The sequence below is a fragment of the Cetorhinus maximus genome, chromosome 1, assembly GCF_964194155.1.
Source record: "Cetorhinus maximus chromosome 1, sCetMax3.hap1.1, whole genome shotgun sequence".
NCBI classification, from domain to species: domain Eukaryota; kingdom Metazoa; phylum Chordata; class Chondrichthyes; order Lamniformes; family Cetorhinidae; genus Cetorhinus; species Cetorhinus maximus.
Window position 1 is genome coordinate 147,422,524 of NC_135879.1, and position 25,454 is coordinate 147,447,977.

A 25,454-nucleotide genomic window follows, 5' to 3' on the forward strand; every position below is an offset into this window, starting at 1 on the left:
GGGATCTGTGCTGGGTCCCCTATTATTCGTCATTTATATAAACAACATAGATGACTATGTGGGGGGTAGGATTAGTAAGTTTGCGGATGACACAAAGATTGGCCAGGTGGTTAAGAGTGAGGTTGAGTGTCTTGGGCTACAGGAAGATATAGACGGGATGGTCAAATGGGCAGATGGAATTTAACCCTGAAAAGTGTGAGGTGGTACACTTTGGAAGGAGTAATTTGACAAGGAAGTATTCAATGAACGGCATGGCACTAGGAAGTTCTGAGGAACAAAGGGACCTTGGCGTGTGTGTCCATAGATCTCTGAAGGCAGGGGCATGTTAGTGGGGTGGTGAAAAAGGCATATGGGATACTTGCCTTTATCAATCAAGGCAGAGATTACAAAAGTAGGGAGGTCATGTTGGAGTTGTGTAGAAACTTGGTGAGGCCACAGCTGGAGTACTGTGTGCAGTTCTGGTCGCCACGTTATAGGAAGGATGTGATTGCACTGGAGGGGGTGCAGAGGAGATTCACCAGGATGTTGCCTGGGATGAAAAATTTAAGTTATGAAGAGAGGTTGGATAGACTTGGGTTGTTTTCGTTGGAGCAGAGAAGACTGAAGGGCGACCTGATCGAGGTGTACAAGATTATGAGGGGCATGGACAGGGTGGATAGAGAGCAGCTGTTCCCGTTAGTTGAAGGGTCAGTCACAAGGGGGCATAAGTTCAAGGTGAGGGGCAGGAGGTTTGGGGGACGTGAGGAAAAACTTTTTTACCCAGAGGGTGGTGACGGTCTGGAATGCACTGCCTGGGAGGGTGGTAGAGGCAGCTTGCCCCTCATCCTTTAAAAAGTACCTGTATGAGCACTTGGCACGTCATAACATTCAAGGCTATGGGCCAAGTGCTGGTAAATGGGATTAGGTAGGTAGGTCGGGTGTTTCTCACGTGTTGGTGCAGACTCAATGGGCCGAAGGGCCTCTTTTGCACTATGATTCGGTGAAAGGCTTTTTGTAAGTAATTAGTTGTAAAAGGATGGTGAGATATAAAGGGAGGAATAATGAATACTGGTGAATTAATGAAGGGATGATACAAAAAAGAAAGTAAATTATGTCAGTTTCACACAGGAGATGATAAATGAAATTGCTGAATCACCAGCAATGAGCGTAAAACATTTAGTGGAGGTTTTAATTCAAAAATAGATGTTATTAGTTACTCAAATCTGAGATAGACAAATTACCAGGACATGATAGTTTATATTTGAGTATCCTAAGGGAAACTTGGGGAGAAATAGTAAAAGCTCTGGCTGTAATTTTGCACAGTTCTTCTGGAAAGGAAATTCTGCTGAAGACTGGAAGGTCATGAATGTCACAGAAATAAAGTCAAGAAGCAAGAAGTTGAGAAACACAGAAAAATAAACCAATTGGGACTAGTCAGTTGGGGGGCGGGGGAGGGGATGCAGGGAAGAGGGAGTGAGATTTCTAAAAGGCTAGCATGCTTGACCATTTTTACAGAATTCTTTGAAGAAAAATAAATAGTACAGATCTAGGAACTACAATGGATATGGTCAATTTAGATTTTCAAAAACATTTGATAGGCTACACATTTATGACAAAGGGATAATAAATGTGCGCTATAATGCCGGTGTAGGCAATACTAATTTGGCTGCTCCACGGAACATGTGTCAAGGGTGAAACTATGCTTTCAGGTGCTATTGTTACAGAGGTGTGTTGATGTCAAATATTAAATTTCAAATTCATCTGCTGGACTCGTATGGAACATTTTTAAAAAGGCAGTTTCAACCGTTAAAACAAAGACACTGATTTAAAATGGCTGCTACAAGTAACCTGACATTTGGGACTGCAAGCTGGCCAAGCTTCCTGAAGTTTCTAACATGAACATGCTAGACCACATCCTTGTGGAATGTAACGCCTGCCCTTGTCAGTACTTACCCCAAAACAACTAGGGCAATAAGATCTCAGATTCTCTGTCCCCGTGACTACCAGGTAACAAAGGAGAACTCTCAAAACTGATTATTTACAAGGGAAGTGCTAAGGGCCCCTATCTGCCGCTATTGTAGGTTGGTGGTTTTGACCATTAGAGGCGGAAACTCCTTCGTTGACATGAATAGACTATCGATTGTTTTCCATTGCGTATCAATGGCCAGTCGCCACATGAGCAAAATTCTGATTTTTGAAAGTCTTTTATTATAAAACTCTGCTGACTTTGAGGCAGTCTAGAAAAGGAACATCTGAAGGCAGCAACAAAGCTGCTTGCCTCTCTCTTTCAATTAAGCTAGGCCCTGCCTGCTTATATCGTACCATGGATAACAGCCAGAGAAATTCGAAAGATGACTTCAAATTCAAAAGCAGTGTTTCCAGGAAGAAAAGCCAAGGACTATACCACCTTAGCCATGAACAACAGCAAAGGACTCATAATCAGTGAATTCTTTATTTCTTTGCCTTTTATTGTTGAATCTTAATTTGGCCAAAAAAGTTAACATCCTCTATTTTGTAACTTGTAGTTTTGCATGCTTGTGTATGTGTTGCAACAGGCAGCATGTGCATTTACCCTTTTTAATATCTTTACTTGAGGGTTTTTTTTAAGCACAATAAATATTAATCCCATATGTGTTTAAACTCAAATTTTTTTAAAAAACTATTACAAACAACTGAGGAGTGAGGAAAAATAGGGAGTCCTTGCACCCATCCTCACTTGGTCATAACAGATATTTGGGGGCTAGTGTCTGGATTTGAACCCACAGACATAAGAGGTATTGGAAGTAGGAACTAAATTAACCCCTAGATATCAATTTAAAAACTCCAGTCCAGATTTTCTTGTGTACAGTGTTACAGTACTTATAAAATGTCCACTTTCGAAGCTAGTGCTTTTCTAGAACAGGTTGAAGTAACTTGGAAAAGTTTAAAGGCTCTATGCATTGAAGAATTGAAGAGTGTGGCTAGATATTTAGAAATAGAAATCCAACCAAAAGCTAGGAAACTTGAAATTCAAAAACTAGTGGCCAACAATCTGGAAATTGAATTGGAGGAGACAGACGTAAGCATAGAGACAGAATCAGACAAACTAGCTTTAGCAAAAATTCAGCTGCACCCGTCCTCCCCTGGTTGTAACACTATGCTAATGAACACAGGTCCACCATTAATAAGTCAAACAAAAAAAGCATTCCAATACAATTTTACCACTCCCTCCCTAAAAAGCCACAGTGAAACCCTAAGAGGTCCATTACTTTACCACCAACACTACCAGATTGATAGTAAATTCTTCTCGCATTGTAAATTCTACTTTGCAAACAGAAATCTCAACAAACCTATATAGCCTGCAAGGTCTTCAAATTCTGGTTTGTTGGCAATCAGTTCTTCTTTTGTTGGAATGTTAATTCCCATGTAACAAGGAAATCTTATTGGAGGTGAAGCGACACGGATGTGTACCTATAAAAGCATTTTAAGAAAGATAAGAAACCCAATTGATATTCTTTGCTTCTCAGCTGAAGAAAAACAACCAACTGAAATCCATTTTTGGATGATTATTTAAGGTGTTACATCATTTAAAAACATGAAATGCCTCAAGTAAACAAAGCACAAAAATCATATGGACAAGATCAATTTTTTAAAAACTTTTTTTTAAATTGGATACTTAAATTTGTCTAAACATTCAATTTCATGTTAATGCACATATATCATGGTCCTTTTCAATTTTAAGAAATTATAACTTCAAGACATCCTTTCTAATACCTCTTTGGCACCTGCTTCCTTCAGGACTTTAATGATTGGAGAAATAGTATTTCCACGCACAATCGAATCATCGATGAGCACAATCCGCTTCCCAGCAAAATTATCACTCAAGGTTCCAAATTTTTGTGCCACTCCAAGTTGCCGCAATCTTGTATTTGGTTCAATGAATGTTCTCCCCACATATCGGTTTTTACAGAGTACTTCTACATAAGGAAGTCCTGCCTGTAACAGAGATACAGAAAATGAACAATTTAAAGTTAACCTATCACTTCTTTCGAACATTACCCATGACACTCATCTGCTCTTAAAGCATCCAAATTAACTGCTAGAACAGGAATAAGATAGGGATTGGGAGGGGGGTGGGGAAGAGACAGTGGACCAGGGTGGGGGGGCTGGGGTAGAGAGGGCAGAAGAGAGTGTAAGGTGAGGGAGGAGATGTGTGGAAGGGCAGAGACAGCGGTGTAGTGTTAATGTCAATGTACTAGTAATCCAGAGGCCCAGGCTAATGCTCTGGGGACACATGTTCAAATCCCACCACAGCAGCTGGTGGAATTTAAATTCAATTAATAAATCAGGTACTAACAAAAGCTAGTCTCAGTAATCGTGACTATGACAACTCTCATTGATTGTTGTAAAAACCTATCTGGTACACTAGTGTCATTTAGGGAAGGAAATCTGCCATCCTTACCTGGTCTGTCCTACAAGTGTCTCCAGACCCACAGCAATGTGGCTGACTTTTTAACCGTTCTTTGAAATGGCTTAGCAAGCCACACAGTTCAAGGGCAATTAGGGATGGGCAACAAATGCTGGCCTCGCCAGAAAATCCACATCCCATGAAAGAAAAAAAAGAAAAACAAAAAGAATAACGGGAAAGAAACAAATTATTTCCCCTCAGGTTGTCAATCACCTGTTACTCTGAGGGAGCCTTTGCCACTATTTACACCACTAAAACTTAGTACAAACGCAACATTCATAATACTACAGTTTTACTTAGTCAAAGTTTAGAAATCCAAATGATTTCAGTTAAAGTAATGGAAAATGTTAATGAGGGTATTGTGGTTGACACTGTGTGACACTTCCTTATCCAATCTACTCAACCTCTCATCATAGGACAAGTCCCTCATCCGAGGAATCATTTTTGTAAACCTTCGCTGAACCTCTTCCAAGCAAGTATATCCTTCTTTAGACTTTCAAAAGACATTTTGTGTTGGCAGAGTTAAAGCCTATGCAATTAAAGGGAAAGTGACAGTATGGATGAAATTGGCTGAGGGACAGAAAGCAGAGTAAGTGATGAACATGTGTTTTCAGACTGGAGAAAACTATACAGTAGTGTAAGCTATATGGCCTTTCAAGCCTGCTCCACCATTCGATTAGATCACAGCTGATCTTTTACTTCAATTCCAATTTCCCATCTGATCTCTATGTCCTGTCATTCCGCTAGAAGCCAAAAATCTCTCTCAGCCTTGAATACACCCAATGACTGAACATCCACAACCGTCTGGGTTAGAGAATTCCAAATATTCAGAAATTCCCCTTCCTCTCAGTTTTAAATGATTGACCCATTATTCTGAGACTATGCTACCAATCTAGACTCCCCAGCCAGGGGAAACAATCTCTCAGCATATATAAGGTCAAGCCTGCTCAGAATCTTGCAAGATCACCTCTCATTCTTCTAAATTTCAGGGAGCATAAATCCAATCTACTCAACCTCTCATCATAGGACAACTCCCTCATCCGAGGAATCATTTTTGTAAACCTTCGCTGAACCTCTTCCAAGCAAGTATATCCTTCTTTAGATAAGAAACAGTGCACAGTACTCCAGGTGTAGTCTCACCAAAGACATGTAAACTGTAGCAAGACTGCCCTACTATTGTACTACAGCCCCGTTGCAAAAAAAACACCAACATGTTATTTGCCTTCCCATTTGCCTGCAATACCTGCATGCTAACTTTCTTTGTTTCTTGTACAAAGACACAAAAAAATCTGAACATCGGCATTTAAAAGTTTCTCAAATTAAAAATCATTGTTTTTCTATTCTTCCTACCACAGTGAATAATCCCATATTTCCCTATACTATACTCCATCTGCCACTTTTGTTGCCTACTCACTTATCTCACAGCTTACTGTCATCAGCAAACTGGGATACATTACTTTCAGTACCTTCAACCAAGTCATTAATACAGTTTGTAAATAGCTGAGACCACATCACTGATCCAGCTTGTCAACTTGAAAACATCCTATTTATCCCAACTCTTTGTCTATTAACCTTTATCCTTTAGCCACATGAATATATTATCTCCAGCCCAATGAGCCTTTATTTTGTGTAATCATCTTTTAGGTCGCAACTTGTTAAATACCTTTTGGAAACTCAAATATGATAAATCCACTGGCTCACGTTTGTTTATCATTAGTTACAGCCTCTAAGAAACATATCTTTTTACTTCTGTTGGACTGTTGTAAAGAACACATCTTTTTATTTTCTGTTGGACTGTGGATTAAAATTACAATGGCTGCAGTTTGAAGGACATGTCCACTGGAACAGGATGAGAGATATAATGTAGCAGTCCTGCAGACTGTGCCATGAAAGGATGCTGCCAGAAAGGAGTCCTGGGCCAAGGGAGCTGCCTGACAACAATGTTTTAATTGGCTGCTGACCAGATTGCGTGTGAGAGCAGTGCAGCTCCTAGCCTGAAAGGAACAAGACCTTAAACCTCTTTCTCCTGTGTGTGGAAGATTCCAGTAATTCCAGAATAATAGCTAGCTGGCTTTTCTTCTCATACCCCTATAACCTGCTCTCTCTCTGAAAACCCCTGTCAAGAGGCAAAGGGGAAAATCACTGTTAGAGACATTGGAAGGCAAGTGCTCAACCAGTGAACTAAATACTGAAAATGCTGGAAGGCCACCTCATGTCATCAACAGGAACTAAAAGGAATTTGGAAGACATCAATCAATCAAATCCTGTACTCCGGAATTGTTGCTATTGAACAGTTTTATCCCACCCTTAAAATCATGTGTCTTGTGTGTATAGGGATTTAAGAAGGGGTAGAGTTTAGGTTATAGAATAAAAAATTAGCAGTTTATATTTCTTTCTTTTGCCACTGGTTAACGACAGTTTGTTCAATAAAGTTATTTACTTATTAAGTTTACAAACCTGGTGCTCATATTCTGTTAACCCAAATTAAACAGTTAGGTAGAATTGGGGCAATCTGGTGGTTTGATCAAACCTTCTTGCATTTGTCGTGGCTCGGGGTGGGGCTTGATATTACAGCGCACTGTCCCCAGTGTGTTGTGACACCTCAAAAAAAATGCTGTACTAAATTTATCAGACACTATTTCCCTTTCATAAAACCATGTTGATGCTTCTAAGTGCCGTATTAACAACTCCTTAATAATAGATGAGCATTTTCCTGACAACTAGGGCTGAATTTTGCCCTTGACAGGCGGGCGGGCTTGACCGACTCAGTGGTGGGTGGGCAGCCGATCGCCACCACTGAAACGGGCCCCGCCACCATTTTACGTGGGCGGGCCAATTAAGGCCCGCCCAGCGTGATGCCCGACAGGAAGCACTATGTGCTTCCTATGCAGGCGGGGAGGTGGGGGGGGGGGGTGGGGGGGGTGAATTCCCCAACTGCAAGAGGCTAAGTGGTGCCTCAAGGAGATCACTGAAAATTTAAAAATAGAAAAATAAAAAAATCATTAACATGTCCCCCTCATGTGAAAATGTCACATGAGATGGGACATGTTAATAAGGTACACAAAAACTTTATTAAACTTATTAAAATCCAAAATCAAACCTCAACCCACCAGTGGATCACTTACCAATCACTTACCCGCCAAGCCGAAGTTCGCACGGGCTCCTCAAAATCGTCGTCAATTGCTGACTTAAGGGCCTTAAGAAGGCCTTTAATTAATGGCGGGCGCGTGTCGCGCTGCATAGCGCGCCCGCCGACCTAAATATCGTGATGTTGCGCGCTGACATTGGGACGCTCTCGTGACATTTTAAGTGCTGACGTGCGGGCTCTGCCACCCACATGTCAGCCAAAAAATTCAGCCCCTAATCAGGCTAACCAGCCTGCAAGTTATTTGTTTTCTCTCTTCCTCCTTTCTTAAAAAGCAGTGTTAGAATTGGTACCTTTCAATCCCCTGGGACCGTTCTAGAATTTGAGACCATTCTAGAAGCATCCACTATCTCTGCATTAATCTCTTTTAGAACTATAGCATGTAGACCATCAGGTTGAGGAGATGTGTCAGATTTTGGTCCTATTTGTTTCTGTAGTACTTTTCCCTCTACTGATATTAACTACGTAAAGTTCCTCACTCTAAATAGCCTCTTGGTATCCCACTATTTTGGTATGCTGTGTGTTTTCAACTGTGAAGTCAGTTACAGAAACACTTGTTTAACGGCTCTACCATTTCATTATTCATCATTATAATTCCTCCTGTCTCAGTTCTTATAGAACCAACATTTTACTTTTGTTACTCTTAAAAGCTGTGACAATCTATTTTTATATTTCTTGCTAGTTTATGCTCAAATTCTATTTTCTTCCCATATTCTGGTCCATTGTCATTTACCTAGAGATTTGGATGTAAAGGACATAATTTCAAAGTGTGCACATGACACAAAACTCATAAATAACGAGGAAGCCAGTAACGGACCTCAGGAGAACATCAACAATTGGTGAAATGGGAAAAAAGAGATAACATTTAACACAGAGAAGCGATATATTTGCTATGAGGAGAGACAATTTAAACTAAATTATACAATTTTAAAGGGAGTGCATGTACACAAATCTTTTGAAGGTGACAAGACAAATTGATAAGATTATTAAAAAAGCGGGCAGAAGAGATTTACTAGGATGGTACCAGGGATGAGGAACTTCAGTTATGAGGACAGACTAGAGAAGATGGGGTTTCTCTCCTGAGAGCAGAGAAGTTTAAGGAGATCTGATAGAGGTGTTCAATATTATGAAGTGGTTTAACAGACTAAACAAAGGAGCAACTGTTTTCACTGGCAGAAGGGTCAATAATCAGAAGACACATAGAAAACTACTTTTTAAAAAGAAGCAAAATGGGTTGTTGTGGAAGCAGATTCAACAGTAACTTTCAAAAGAGTATTGGATAAATACTGGAAGGGGAAAAAAAATCTAGAGCCCTGGGAAGCGAGCATAGCAGTGCTTACGGAGCACAGGTAAGGTGATCCAGATAGCCCATTATGTATCATTTTATGATTCTAAGTAATTGTATTTCTGTTTGCCACTAGTTTATGGGCTCGTTACATACCTCTTGTGCATAACCAAGTGCTGCTGGAGTTGCAGATTCTGGAACGGTGCTGACCAAGTCTGCATCGACAGGTGCCTCAACGGCAAGCTGCCGCCCGCAACGCTGCCTGACTGTATATACCATCTGTCCTTATGAATTAAAGGAAAATGATATGCAAGTAAATACAGTTCAATTACACTGAAAGTACAGATTTACCTGGCTACATGAAATGCAAATCTGGGATAACATTTCTTTTTTGCATAACTATACAAGTACCATTATTATGTGACAATTTCGTTTTGAAGTTGGAGTTTTAGTAAGATTAAGTGTATAAGCCAGGATGTAACTAGTAGGGTAGGTAAAGGGGAACCAGTAGATGTAGTATACCTGGATTTCCAAAAGGCATTTGATAAGGTGCTGCACAAAAGGTTATTGGGCAAGATAAGGGCTCATGGAGTTGGGGGTAATATATCAGTATGGATAGAGGATTAGTTAATGGATAGAAAGCAGACATTGGACATAAATGGGGCTTTTTCAAGTTAGCAGACAGTGAATAGTAGAGTGCCGCAAGAATCAGTGCTGGGACCTCAGCTATTTACAATTTATATTAATGACTTGGATGAAAAGACAGAATAATGTATCAAAGTTTGCTGATGATACCAAGCTAGGTGGAAAAGTAAGCTGTGGGAAGGACACAGAGAGGCTGCAAAGAGATATAGATAGGTTAAGCGAATGGGCAACAAGGTGGCAGATGCAGTATAATATACAGAAGTGTTAAGGATAAAAAAAACAGAATTTTTTTTAAAAGGTGAAGCAGAATATTTTTTTTAAAAGGTGAGAAACTTAAGTGTTGATGTTCAAAGAGACTTGGGTTTGCTTATACAAGGAACACAAAGTTAGCATGCGGGTGCAGCAAACAATTAGGAAGGCCTTTATTAAAAGTTGGAGTACAAGAGTAAAAAAAAAGTCTTGCTACAGTTGTACAGGGTTTTGGTGAGACCACATCTGAAGAACTGTGTGTAGTTTTGGTCTCCACATTTAAGAAAGGATATACTTGCATTGGAGGTGGTATAGCAAAAATTCACTAAATTGGTCCCTGGGATGAGGGGGTTGTCCTATGATGAGACACTGAGTAAACTGGGCTTATATTTTCTGGACTTTAGAAGAATCAGAGGCAATCTCATTGAAATCTACAAAATTCTGAAGGGGTTTGGTAGGGTGGATGCTGAGAGATTGTTTCCGTTGGTTAGGAATCTAAAACATAGGGCATGGTCTCAGGATATGGGGCCAAGCATTTAGGAGATAAGCAGAAATGATTTTTCTGAAAGGGTTGTGAATCTTTGGAATTCTGTACCCTATAGGCTTGTTGATACTCCATCATTGAATACATTTAAGGCTGGGATAAATAGATTTTTGGTCTCTCAGGGAATTAAGGGATTATGGGGAGCGGGCAGGAAAATGGAGTTGAAGCCCAAGAGTAGCCATGATCGAAATGAATGGCAGAGCAGGTTTGATGGGCTATGTGGTCTCTCCTGCTCCTTTTTCTTGTGTTCTTGTATATCATGATGAGAATAAGAAATTTTATTAAATACTACCTTTTAACATTCTTGACAAACTAACTCAAAAATTATGTGGGCCAAAATTAAAAGGAGGGCAGCAGGCAGATGCATCCCCGATTGCATTTTTGGATCCTTCACAGGGCAATTTGTAACAATGCAATTAAATTCTATCTTACAAAGAGAGTCAAAAACAAATTGTTTTACAATAACAGTAAAGCTTTCAGCTAAAGATTTAATAAGGACAAAACAATTTATAATATATAACAAGATCCAAGAAAATTAAGAATGATGTGAAGCATTGTTGAAAATTTAGAATTACCTTCAAATATGGAGTCAGGTCTGGCAAAATAAACATACTCAAAGATACAGAAAGCAGGTGAATCTCCTCCAGCCCTTGGTACAAGGTCAAGTGTCTGGATACCATTCTTAGAGATCTGTACAATTTCCCCTGGTAATATTTCACGAAAATATCTAGAAAAATGGCAGAGGAAAATGTTTAAAAAGATCTACCAAACAGTAACTACTGACTTTCCAAGCCCCTCACTCAAAATTTATAAATGACACCAAAGAAGCAATGGATCACCCTGTAGCAGTTATTAAGAAACGAGTAACCATAATGTAAAGTTTTTCTCAAAATCAGTTTCATTGACTGCTCAACTGTCCTACTCAATAGCTTTGAACTTGCAACCCTACGTGGTGTTAGTCCTACTCAAAATAGAATACTATACAGAACACTACATTTAAGACTTGCATTTATATAGTGCTTTTCATGATTACTGGATGCCTCACAGCACTTTACAGCCAATAATTTACTTTTGAAGCAAGGTTACTGTTTTAATATAAGAAACAGGGCAGTCAATTTGCACACAGCAAACTCCCACAAACAGCAATGAGATCATAGAAGAACAGGTTATCTGTATATTATGTTGGTTAAGGGATAAATACTGGCCAGGACACCAGGGATAACCCACTAGGGCTATCTGTACCTTGCTTGTCCTGCTTTCTACCTTTAATTAGCACATTCCTTAGATAATGTCACCACCTTCAACACCTCTTTGTCCTTTTGTCTATGACATCTTTTCGCTATCTCCACCTATCACTGGCCCTCTATCCAGCTCTACCCCCCACCCCACCCCACCCCCCTCCTTCCCACTTTAAACCAGCTTATATTTCACCTCTTTTCCATTTTTACTTAGTTCTGTTGAAGAGCCATACGGACTCGAAACGTTAACTGTGTTCCTCTCCGCAGATGCTGCCAGACCTGCTGAGTTTTTCCAGGTATTTTTATTTTTGTTTTGGATTTCCAGCATCCGCAGTTTTTTGCTTTTACAAGGGATAACTCTCCTGCTCTTCTTTGAAATATTGCCATGGGACCTTTTATATCCACCCAAGTAGAAGATGGGGCCTTGGTTTAATGTCTCATCCAAAAAATGGCATATCTGACAGTGCAGCACTCCCTCAGTACCATAATGGTGTGTCAGCCTTGATTTTTGTGCTCAAGCCCTGAAGTGGGACTTAACCCAAACCTTGTGACTTAGAGACAGGAGTGTTACCAATAGAGCCACAGTTGACATTAAATGACATATATCAGACGCAGGCACATTTTCCAGCACATCTGGATCTACCTATCATCTATTTTTCTCATTTAAAATCCTGGCGCCCACAAATATTTTTGTATCACTTGTAAATTTATGGACGGTTCGCACGTCTTTACCCAAAACACTGGTAAAAATGAAGAGAAATGATCTGAATTCCCTAGATTCACGGAGGGTACCATTAGATTGGAAAATAGCAAATATAACTCCTTTATTCAAAAAAGGAGACTGAAAGCAGGAAACTGTAGGCCAGTTAGCCTAACATCTTCATAGGAAAAATGTTAGAAGCTATTATTAAGGATGTTATAGCAGGGCACTTAGAAAAATTCAAGGCAATCAAGCAGAGTCAATATGGTTTTGTAAAAGGGAAATCATGTTTAACCAAAAAATTGGAGCTCTTTGAAGGAGTCACATGTACTGTAGATAAAGGGGAACTGGTGGATGTACTGTACTCAGATTTCCAAAAGGCTATTGCAGAAAAGAAAAGCTCATGGTGTGGGTGGTAACATATTGGCATGGACAGAAGATTGGCTAGCGAACAGGAAGCAGAGAGTTAGCATAAATGGGTATTTTTCTGGTTGGCAGAATGTGACGAGTGGTGTGCCACAGGGATCAGTGCTGGGGCCTCAACCTTTTACAATTTATATAAATGACTTGGATGAAGGGATCGAAGGAATGGTTACAAAATTTGCTGATGACACAAAGATATGTAGGAAAGTAAATTGTAAATAGGACATAAGGTGACTACAAAGTGACACAGATAGGTTAAGTGAGTGGGCAAAGATCTGGCAAATGAAAATAATGTGGGCAAATGTGAAATTGTTCATTTTGGCAGGAAGAATAAAAAAGATTATCTAAATGGTGAGAGATTGCAGAGCTCTGAGGTTCAGAGGGATCTGGGTGTCTTAGTGAATGAATCACAAAAGCTTAGTATGCAGGTACAGCAGGTAATTAGGAAAGCTAATAGAATGTTATCATTTATTGTGAGGGAAATTGATTACACAAGTAAGGAGGTTATGCTTCAGTTGTACAGGGCATTGGTGAGACCACATCTGGAGTGTTGTGTACAGTACTGGTCTCCTTATTTAAAGAAAGATGTAAATGCGTTAGCAGTGCAGAGAATGTTTACGAGACTAATACCAGGAATGGGCAGGTTGTCTTATGAGGAAAGGCTGGACAGGTTAGGCTGGTATCCACTGGAATTTAGAAGAGTTAGAGGTTACTTAATTGAAACCTTTAAAAATCCTGAGGGGTTTTGACAGGGTGGATGTGGAGAGGATGTTTCCTTTTGTGGGAGAATCTAGAACTAGGGGTCACTGTTTATAAATAAAGGGTCGCTCATTTAAGACAAGAGATGAGAATTTTTTTGTGAGGGTTGAGTGTCTTTGGAACTCTCTTCCTCAAAAGTCAGTGGAAGCAGAGTCACTAAATATTTTTAAGGCAGAGCTGGATAGATTTTTGATTAACAAGGCGTGAAAGGTTATCAGGGTTAGGGTTAGGTTGGTTGAGGTTACATTCAGATCAGCCATGATCTTACTGAATGGTGGAGCAGGCTCGAGGGGCCAAGTAGCTTACTCCTGCTCCTAATTCATATGTTCATATGTATGTTCATACATAACACTGATCCTGGGGGGGGGGGGGGGTCTCTATTAGTAATTGGTCCCCAAGCAGAGTTGCTACCATTAACAACCAGCACCTATCTACAAGAATGCCACCAATTTCTTACTCAACACAAAATCCCGTAGGATTTAACCAACCAGGAGACTTTCTCAAACATTTTAACCAGGTTGGGCAGGATTTACATTTCCAGAAGGAATGTTAAGACCCTCTAATAACCCCTTATCTGAGGTGATCAATGTTTATGCATTAATCTGTTCCAGCATTTTACCTATAATTAAATCAAGGAAGTGGGGGTGTAATTTCCTAGTTCTGATTTATTGCCATTGTGGAATATTGGCACCACATAGCCCACTCCCCATTCTTTACACAGTGAATGGTTAGAATCTGGAATGCGTTGCCTGAGAGTGTGGTCGAGGGGCAGATTCAATTGTGGCTTTTAAAAAGGAAGTGAACTGGAGTGCTGTGTTTGGCTGCAGTAGAGAGCTTCAGTTGGAGATTGGTGACTGAGGGAGTTTAAGGGTTAAATTCTATCTAAAGTCTAGTCTTTCATCAATTTAGCAATTAACTAAAAGTTGCTGTTAGGGTTGGAAGAAGGTGAGTTTTAGACCAGAGAGGGGAGGCCAGTAAGAGCGGCATAAAAAAGTGCGAGAAACAGAAGCCGAGACCAGAGAGGAGAGATGTACCCTCAGGACCTTCAGGCGGTGGAGTTCGAAATAATGTAACGATTCAAAAAGTGACGCAACTCAGGGGGGGCAGCTGATTGGTAAGTAGGGTCAGGTGAATGCTTCTACTTTTTCTACTAATTAAACTGCTGCAGTCCATTAGCTTAAACAAAATAAGGTGAGGACTTTGGACTGTAGTGGGAGTGTTTGGAGTGGAGTAAGGCCCCTAGCGTAGTTAGTATTCTTTAAAGGGTGTGACTAACGAGCTTAATCTAAACGGAAGTCATGGCAGCAGAGCTCGCACACGGGATATGTTCCTCCTGCGCTACGTGGGAAGTCATGGACACTTCCAGTGTCCCTGGAAACCATGTGTGCGGGAAGTATGTCCAGCTGCAGCTACTGGCTAACCACATTTTGAAGCTGGAGCTGCGGGTGGATTCACTGTGGAGTATCCGCGATGCTGAGGTTGCCGTGGACAGCACATTCAGTGAGGTGGTCACACCGCAGGTAAAGACTGAACAGGAGGAAAAGGAGATGGGTGACCACCGGGCAGCATAGAGGAAGGCAGGTAGTGCATGAGTCCCCTGTGGCTGTCCCCCTCTCTAACAGATATACCTTTTTGGATACTGTTGGGGGAGCCGACTTCTCGGGAAAGCAGCAGGAGCCAAGTCCATGGCACCACGGGTGGCTCTGCTGCACAAGAGTGGAGGAAGAAGAGTGGCAGGGCTATAGTGATAGGGGATTCAACAGTAAGGGGAACAGACAGGCGTTTCTGCAGCCACAAAAGAGATGATAGTATGTTGCCTCCCTGGTGCCAGGGTCAAAGATGTCTCAAAGAGGCTGTAGGGCATTCTGAAGGGGGAGGGCGAACAGCCAACGGTCGTGGTACATATTGGTATCAACGACATAAGTAAAAAAAAAAGGGGTGAGGTCCTACAAGCTGAATATAGGGAGTTCGGACATAAATTAAAACATAGGACCTCAAAGGTAGTAATCTCAGGATTATTACCAGCTAGCGAGAGTAGAAATAACAGGATATATCGGATGAATACGTGGTTGAAGAAATGGTGTAGAGGGAAGGGATTCAGATTCCTGTGCCATCTAGGGAAGGTGGGATGGGACCAGTACAAACAGGACGGGTTGCATTTGGGCAGGACAGGAACCAATGTTCTCGGGTAGGGGTGGGGAGCGAGGGGTGTGGGGGGGTACGGCTGTTTACTAGAGCTGTTGGGGAGCGTTTAAACTAGAATGGCAGGTGGATGGGAGCCTGAGCAGGGAAACAAGGATAGAAATGAAAGACAGAAAAGTAAGAAGCAGAAGCGGAAGGCAGAAAAAACAAGGGTGAAAAACAAATGAGGTTGTAGTGCAAAACAAAGCTAAGATGATTAACAAAGTTAAAAAGACAAGTCTAAAGGCATTGTATCTTAATGCGTGGAGCATTCGCAATAAGATAGATGAATTAACCGCGCAAATAGATATAAACGGTTATGATATAGTTGCAATTACAGAGACATGGCTGCAGGGTGACCAAGGATGGGAACTGAACATCCAGGGGTATTTAATATTTAGGAAGGACAGACAAATAGGGAAAGGAGGTGTGGTAGCACTGTTAGTAAAGGAGAAAATCAATGCAATAGTGAGGAAGGATATTGGCTCAGAAAATCATGATGTAGAATCTGTTTGGGTGGAGATAAGAAACACCAAGGGGCAGAAAACGTTGGTGGGGATTGTCTATGGGCCCAAACAGTAATGGAGATGTAAGGGAAGGCATTAAACAGGAAATTAGAGACGCATGCAATAAGGGTACAACCGTAATCAAGGGCGACTTTAATCTACATATAGATTTGACAAACCAAACTAGCAATAATACTGTGGAGGAGGATTTCCTGGAATGTGTATGTGATGGCTTTTTAGACCAATATGTTGAGGAACCAACTAGACAGCAGGCTATCCTAGACTGGGTATTATGCAATGAGAAAGGATTAATTAACAATCTTGTTGTGCAGGGTCCCTTGGGGAAGAGTGACCATAAAATGATAGAATTGTTCGTTAGGATGGAGAGTGAAGAAGTTGAATCTGAAACTAGGGTCCTGAATCTAAATAAAGGGAACTACGAGGGTATGAGACGCAAGTTAGCAATGATGGATTGGGGAACCCTGCTAAAAAGGTTGACAGTGGATAGGCAATGGCTAATATTTAAGGAATTACAACAATTATTCATTCCTGTCTGGCGCAAAAATAAAACAGGAAAGGTGGGTCAACCATGGATTACAAAAGAAATTAGGGATAGTATCAGGTCCAAAGAGGACACACAAAATTGCTAGAAACAGCAGCAAGCCTGAGGATTGGGAGCAGTTTAGAATTCAGCAAAAGTGGACAAAAAGATTGATCAAGGGGAAAATGGTGTATGAGAGTAAACTTGCAGGAACATCAAAACTCACTGTAAAAGCTTCTATAAATGTGTGAAGAGAAAAAGATTAGTGAAGACAAACATAGATCCCTTACAGCCAGAAATGGGGGAAATTATAATGGGGAACAAAGAAACGGCAGAAGAACTGAGCATGTATTTTGGTTCTGTTTTCACAAAAGAGGACACAAATAATTTCCCAGAAATGTTAGGGAACCAAGGATCTAGTGGGAGGGAGGAATTGAAGAAAATCAGTCTTAGTAAAAAAAATGGTGCTAGAGAAATTAATGGGGTTAAAGGCTGAAAAATCCCCAGGGCCTGATAATCTACATCCCAGAGTACTAAAGGAAGTGGCCCTGGAACTATTGGATGCATTGTTGGTCATCTTCCAAAATTCTATAGACTCTGGAGCAGTTACTACAGATTGGAAGGTGGCAAATATAACCCCACTATTTAAAAAAGGAGGGAGAGAAAAAAAAAAGAGAATTACAGCCCAGTTAGCCTATCAGTAGTGGGGTAAATGCTAGAGTCTATTATAAAAGACGTGGTAATAGAACACTTGGAAAGCATTAACGGGATTAGACAAAGTCAGCATGGGTTATGAAAGGGAAATCATGCTTAACTGATCTACTGGAGTTTTTTGAGGATGTAGCTAGTAGAATAGATAAGGGAGAACCAGTGGATGTGGTATATTTGGATTTCGAAGGCTTTTAATAAGGTCCCACATAAGAGGCGAGTGGGCAAAATTAAAGCACATGGGCTCGGGGGTAATATACAGGCATGGATTGAGAATTGGTTGACAGACCGGAAACAGAGAATGGGAATAAATAGGTCTTTTTCCGGATGGCAGGCGGTGACTAGTGGTGTACTGCAGGGATCAGTGCTTGGTCCCCAGCTATTCACGATATATATATAAATGGATGAGGAAACCAAATGCAATATTTCCAAGTTTGCTGACGACACAAAACTGGGCAGGGCTGTGAGGAGGATGCAAGGAGACTTCAGGGCGATTTAGACAAGTTATGTGTGTGGGCAAACACATGACAGATGCAGTATGACATGGATAAATGTGAAGTTATACTCTTCAGTGTGAAAAACAGAAAGGCAGAGTATTATTTAAATGGTGATATATTGGGAAAAGTGGATGTACTAAGGGATCTGGTGTCCTTGTACACCAGTCAATGAGAGTAAATAGGCAGGTGCAGCAAGCAATAAAGAAGGCAAATGGTATGTTGGCCTGCATTGCAAGAGGATTGGAGTTCAGAAGTAGGGATGCCTTGCTGCAGTTATACAAGGCCTTGGTGAGACCATACCTGAAGTATTGCGTGCAGTTTTGTTCTCCCTACCTAAGAAAGGATATTCTTGCCATAGAGGGAGTGCAGCGAAGGTTCACTAGGCTGATACCGGGGATGGCAGGACTGTCGTATGAGGAAAGATTGGTTCGACTGGGCCTGTAATCACCAGGGTTTAGAAGAATGAGAGGGGATCTGATTGAAACGTATAAAATTCTAACAGGGCTAGACAGACTAGATGTAGGGAGAATGTTTCCCCTGGTTGGGGAGTCTAGAACCAGGGGCCACAGTCTCAGGATACAGGGCGGCCATTTAGGACTGAAATGAGGAAAACTTTCTTCACTCAGAGAGTGGTCAACCTGTGGAATTCTCTACAGAAGACTGTGGAGGCTAGGTCAGAGTATATTCAAGAAAGAAATTGATAATTTTTTGTATATTAGGGGCATCAAGGGGTATGGAGAGAAAGCGGGAATATGGCTTTGAGATAGAGGATCAGCCATGATCATACTGAATGGTGGAGCAGGTTCGAAGGGCTGAATGGTCTACTCCTGCTCCTAGTTTCCGTGTTATCTGAAGAAAAGAAAATTGCAGGGCTACAGGGAAAGAAAGACAAGGGAATGGGTGAGTAGCGCTTACAGAGAGCTGGCACAGACACAATGGGGCAAATAGCCTCCTGCGCCGTAACCATTCTATGACTATACATAATCTAGGCTGACTGGTATAGTACTGAGTGAGGGGTGTATTTTCAGAAGTACCTTTTAAGGATCCAACTGCTTGCTGAGGTAAACATAAAAAATCCCATCATACTATTCAAAGATGAACAGGCGAGTTCTCAAAACATTTTTAAAAACATATGCATTTATTTGTGCTATGCTACCATTTATTAATGGTGGCTACTGCCACCATTAGTAAAGTTAACCAACAGCCTCACCTGGCTCCAACAGATTGGAAACCACACGACTCAGAAGAAACTACCCATCCTTCAGTTTCTTTTTCAGTAACTGATTCTCCTATGTTCAAAAGAAAGGACACAAAAGAATCCAAATAAAAATGTACAAAGTTTCTGTAGTTAGCAGAAATTATACTTAATAAGTAATCCTAAATTTAATTCTCAAGCTTTTTGACCTGTAGTATTGACACTTTATAAGACTGTTAAGTTACACAGTTAGTGTTTCAAAACCAGCAACCTCTAGAACGAGTCAATGCCAGATTTTGGATTTTGCTGTTTTTGGGTCGGTTGGTTCAGGCTGGGCCAGGTCAAGTCGGCTGGTTCGGGCCAGGTCGAGTCAAGGGTTGCTCAGACCACTCAGAGCACAGGTAAAGACCGGCACGCCACCACGCCAATGCAGCACCTAGCCAAACAACCCAAGTTATTACTTATTTAATAAGAATTAAAATTCACACATGGCAGCTCATAAAATTGTCCAGTTTTCGGACAGCCGATTTGAGGAACTACAAGTATAATGTGCTATAGTGTCATCGCCCTGTACAATGTGAAGCAGCATGTTCCCCACATTGGCTCCGAAGGGAACCAAAGTTGTCCATTTACCCTTCAAAACTGTTATTATCAGACTGATCAAAAGATGATTCTGCCTTCTCCATCATTCATTCATCTGTCCTCCCTAACTACCGCCCCATTTCTAACTTCCCTTTGCTCTCTTAGGCTATTGAACATGTCCATTTTTCATCCCTGGGCTCATCTATCCTGAAATTTCCCTCTTCGTTTCCCTCCAGTCTGGCTTCATCCATTGTCAGTGAAAAATAACTCCAGTGAAAATCATGATGACATTTCTTGTGACTGCAAATATAGTGCCTTATAGTGTCATTCTGGTCGATGAGAACATCCTTGTAACTTTCTATTTCTACCAATCCATTTGCAGCTATAGCCTCTCTTCCCTCTCTTTTCACTATCATCTCCCACACAGAGTCAATTTTCTATACTTAATACCCAGCTCTCCATCACTTCTTCCAATTCCATCTCTGCTGTCAGACTTGTCTGATATTAAATCCTAAGAAAGACAAAACCTCCTACTGCTCAACACCAAGGAGAGTGGTATCATCTCTTGCATTTACTACAAACTCTGCCACTGCTTCCCCCTTCCCCAGCCATGTACTCAGTCTTAACGAAACTTTTCTTCATATCCTGTTTGAGCCTGAGCTCAACTTTAACCCCTTGTATGATCTATTACAAAGAACATTGCTGTAGCTGTGCTTACCGTAGCTCTTCCACTGCTGGAACATTTTATTTAGGTTTAATTTTGTTATCCTTAAACATGATTACTTTTTAATGTTTTTCTTACAGGCCTCCCACTTGCTTACTCCATAAACTCTAACCATGGTTGACAAGGCCCTCAACCGTGTCCACTGCATTTCCCACAATTCTGCTCTTGTCCCTTCCCCTCCCTTCCAGAACAATAAGGTTCCCCTTCTATTCACCTTCCAACCCACCAGCCTGTGTATTCAACAGATCATTTTCCATCATTTCTGCCACCTCCAGCGTGATGCCAACACCAAACATGTCATTCTCCCCCCTCTTTCAGCATTCCAAAGGGACTGTTCTTTCCATGATGCCTTGGTTCACTCCTCAAACACCAACACCCTGCCCCCTTCCCACCCCATCTTTCCATGCAAATGCAGGAGATTTAACATCTGCCCTTTTACCTCCTCTCTCCTCACCATCCCCAAATGCTGAAGGCCCCAAACAGCCATTCCAGGTGAAGCAGCAATTTGTATGTAGTTCTTTCAATTCAGTATGCTATATTCGCTGCTCACAATGTGGTCTCCTCTACAATGGAGACACCAAAACACAGATTGTGTGACCACTTTGCAGAACACCTCTGTTCAGTCTGCAAGCATGTCCCCATGCTTCCAGTGGCCTGCCATTTTAATTCTCCACCTTGCCCTCACACTGACATCTCCATCCTTGGCCTGTTGCACTGTTCCAGTGAAGCCCAAAGTAAGCTCAAGGAACAGCACGTCATCTTTCAATTATGCACTTTACAGCCTCTGGACTCAATATCAAGTTCAACAATTTCAGACCGTGTACTGTTTCCTTTTCTTTGCATTTTCCCGTTTTTCTCTTATTATTGCTTTCAGACAGCAGCACAACTGCTCAAGGCACATCTTTTGTTTCCTTTCTTGCCCCATCTACAAGTCCATTGGCCCTGTAAGGCTAACTTTTGTCATTCAATCTCTCCTGTCTTCCAACCCATCACAAACCTTTCTAAGTGCTTGTCCCACCCACCCCTTACTCAAAACCTATCACATCTCTAACCTTTCCCAGTTCTGTTGACCTGAAATGCTAACTCTGGCCGGGATTTTCTGGCTCCATCACGGGCGGGACCCGCTGCAGGCAAGGCAGCGCCCCAGCCAGAAGTCCATTAACTTGCGGCGGGACCAGAAGATTGCGGCGGCAGGCGGGTGCGGAAAATCTCGTCCTCTGTTTCTCTCTCCATAGATACTGCCCGACCTGATGAGTATTTCCAATATTTTCTGTTTTTATTTCAGATTTCCAGCATCTGCTGCATTTGGCTTTTCAATAAGTATCCAAAGCTCTGCTGCATGTATCCCACTAAATCCACTCGTTAACCTATTCCCACTGACCTACGCCGATTGGAATTTTTCAATGTATTAAACTTACCATCTTTGCTTTCATCTATAAACCTCTATATGGCCTTTGGGAAAGAAACTAAGTCCTCTTCTTCAAAATCATGCCAAGGGATCTTTTCCATCCACTCAGCAGGTAGATGGGGCCTCGGTTTAACATTTCATCTAAAAGATAGCACCTTCTACAACACAAGAGCAGGGAGGTAATGCTGGAACGGTATAAAACGCTGGTTAGGCCACAACTGGAGTACTGTGTGCAGTTCTGGAATCCACATTATAAGAAGGATGTGATTGCACTGGAAAAGGTGCAGAGGAGATTTACCAGGATGCTGCCTAGGCCGGAGGGTCTGGGCTATGAGGGAAGATTGGATAGGCTCTGGTTGTTTTCCTTGGAGCAGCGAAGGTTGAGAGGGGACCTAATAGAGGTGCATAAGATTATGAGTGACATAAATAGGGTGGATAGGAAGGCACTTTTTCCATTAGTAGGGGGGTCAATAACCAGGAGGCATAGATTTAAGATAAGAGGTAGAAGGCTAAGAGGGGAGTTGAGGAGAAATTTTTTCACCCAGAGGGTGGTGGGAGTTTGGAACTCACTGCCTGAAAGGGTGGATGATTCAGAAACTCTCGTAACATTTAAGAAGTATTTAGATATTCACTTGCGTTGCCATAGCCTCCAGGGCTATGGGCTGAGCGCTGGAAAATGGGAATAGTGTAGTCAGATCTTTGTTGAGCAGCGTGGACATGATGGGCTGAATGGCCTCCTTCTATGAGTCTATAACCACCTGGGGAATGGTGGGGAGCAGCAAGAACAACAGTGCAGGAAATGAAAATAATGCTTTTCATTTCATGATATAATTTTTTGATGCAAAAATGAAACACTTCAGTGACATTCCCTACTGCTAACCTGAATTTAATCCTATAGAACACTACAGATTAGAAAAAAATCTTTTCAATTGATTAGAAATGGGTCCTAGACTACTACTTCAAAAATATATATTTTAAATTTTTATGCCAAATTAAAAAGAAGAAAAAAATGTGATAGTATTTTCTTACAGAATGTGCCTTAGACTTATTTCCATTTAAGATTTGTTTTCATAAATTAGATTGCTTCTTACCTGAACTGTGCAGTTTAGAAACTGGGACAAGGCAGCCAAGACATAGGGGACGATTCCCATAAGGATCACGGACAGCATAAATCACATCTTTGTACATAAGCAGCATTGAATAAGAGGTAGGTGTTGCAGTCATCAAATTTCTAATCCTAGAAATTAAGATAAAAACCAATAATTTAAGTCTCCTCTTTACAAACTATTAATCACCAAAATCATGTTGCCAGCTTTGATGGAGCACTATCTTTGAAAAAACTTCACACAATTTCATCAGGATAAGATACAAATAACAAAGCATCAGAACTTTTTTCATCTAGTTGTGTGCTCCAGTTTGGGGGATTTACAATGTTGTGATACCCACTCAAATCAATTATATTATTTCTATACCAAACCAATACGGGTGCCAGAATTTGTTGTGATATTTTCTTTTCTTAATCAGATGCATTTTAACATCAAGATAGACATACCTGCATTTATACTGTGCTTTGCATGACCACCAGATGTCCCAAAGTGCTTTACAGTCAATGAAATGGCTTTTGAAGTGTCGTCACTGTTATAATGTAGGAAATGTGACAGCCAATTTGTGCACAGCAAACCGTCACAAACAGCAATGTGTTAATGACCAGATAATCTGCTTTTTATGCTGCTGGAGGAGATAAATAATTGGCCAAAACACAGTATAACTCCCCTGCTCTTCTTCAAAATCATGCCAAGGGATCTTCTACATTCACTCAGCAGGCAGATGGGGCCTCGGTTTAACGTTTCATCTAAAAGATGGCACCTTTGACAATACAGTACTTCCTCAGTACTGCACTAGAGTGTCAGAATTAATTTTTCTGCTCAAGACTTGGAGTGGTACTTGAACCGGTATCTTGTAACTCAGAGGTGAGAGTACTACTAGCTAAGCCATGGGTGACATATTCCAAAGGAATCCCTTTCATTTATGTCACATAATACACCTGATTTACTGTTTGGCAGCTAAAATGAAATAAATCTATGCACTCAAGTTAGTACTGGTTTTTAGTTGGCTCACATACCTTCTGATCAGCACCCAGAACTGGTCCAAGTGCTAATCTACAGGAATCTCTATGGAATTATTTGCTGATACTCCAAAGCAGAGAGTGGGAAATCCAAAATGATGATTCTCCACATGACTAGGAATCAGATGGAACTACAGCCCACAGGTATTTTTCAATTAAATTAATTCTGAACATTGCTTACATTTGATGGTTAGGGTAGAAGTACTTTTATATTGGAAATTATTGCCCCTAAATATTCTTTTGCCTTGAAGCCAAATATAGTCACAAATTACAAGGAATTTTGGAACTTAATTTATGGCATACCTTCTTTGGGAATATTTGAAAGTGACCTTAGAAAGAATCTAACTATCGCCCCTTGATGTTCAATGGCATTGCCATCAATGAATCCCTCACTATCAACATCCTGGGGGTTACCATTGACCAGAAACTGAACTGGACTAGCCATATAAATACTGTGGCTACAAGAGCAGGTCAGAGGCTAGGAATAGTGCGAGGAATAACCCACCTCCTGACTCCCCAAAACCTGTCCACCATCTACAAAGCACCAGTCAGGAGTGTGATGGAAAACTCCCCACTTGCCTGGACGAGTGCAGCTCCCACAACACTCAAGAAGCTTAACACCATCCAGGACAAAGCAGCCCGCTTGACTGGCACCACATCCACAAACATTCACTCCCTCCACCACTGACGCACAGTAGCAGCAGTGTGTACCATCTACAAGATGCACTGCAGTAATTCACCTAGGTTCCTTCGACAGCACCTTCCAAACCCACGACCACTACCATCTAGAATGACATGGGCAGCAGATAGATGGGAACACCACCACCTAGAAGTTCCCCTTCAAGTCAGTCACCATCCCGACTTGGAAATATATCGCCGTTCCTTCACTGTCGCTGGGTCAAAATCCTGGAACTCCCTTCCTAACAGTACTGTGGGTGTACCCACACTGCATAGACTGCAGCGGTTCAAGATGGTAGCTCACCACCACCTTCTCAAGGGCAACTGGGGATGGGCAATAAATGCTGGCGAAGCCCCGATCCCTTGAATGAATTAAAAAAATTATTTAATTTTCTGACTATCCATAAATCTGACCAGTAATAAGGCAATACACAAGGAGCATTCACATATTCTCACTTGCATTTCATGAGCCAGCTGCGTTTGCATAACCTCAGGGAGCCATTACCATGGAAAAAGCTTGAGAGTGCAAACCTATCCCATGGATGAGTGTAGAAATTCTGCGGTGGTGTACGACTTAAACTTAAAGAGGCAGGCGTTATGGTTTAAAGGGAAGTACCCTTGTGTTTTGAAACATATCTACAAGCAGTTCGCAGGGAATAGAATGCCCAGCTTTCTCCAAAAGGGACATACAAAGGCTGATGGAAGAAATGAAACATACAGTGATCTCTTCAGGACAGGTACTGGGCAAACTAAAGAGGAGCAATGAACATGAATGCCATGAGGCAACATAGGAAGAAGTATTGTGACTTTTGTCAGTTCAGACAAGAGAAACCATTGTCACCTTCCATTAGTTCACTGTTCAAAGTACCTGTGTCATTTATAAGTATTTCTCCCC

General features: G+C 41.3%; 1 protein-coding gene across 2 annotated transcripts in view; it reads right to left on the reverse strand.

Annotated features, from left to right (window-relative positions):
• ppat (phosphoribosyl pyrophosphate amidotransferase) overlaps positions 1-25,454 on the reverse strand; it is a 57,189-nt gene that overhangs the window by 6,835 nt on the left and 24,900 nt on the right. For both annotated transcript variants that reach the window (XM_078548201.1, XM_078548209.1), the window contains exons 5-10: positions 22,848-22,993; positions 19,058-19,136; positions 10,870-11,021; positions 9,013-9,140; positions 3,733-3,954; positions 3,309-3,429 (exon numbers count right to left, since the gene is read on the reverse strand). In XM_078548201.1, coding sequence (XP_078404327.1) covers positions 3,309-3,429; positions 3,733-3,954; positions 9,013-9,140; positions 10,870-11,021; positions 19,058-19,136; positions 22,848-22,993 — 848 coding nt within the window. The remainder of the gene's footprint in view (positions 1-3,308; positions 3,430-3,732; positions 3,955-9,012; positions 9,141-10,869; positions 11,022-19,057; positions 19,137-22,847; positions 22,994-25,454) is intronic.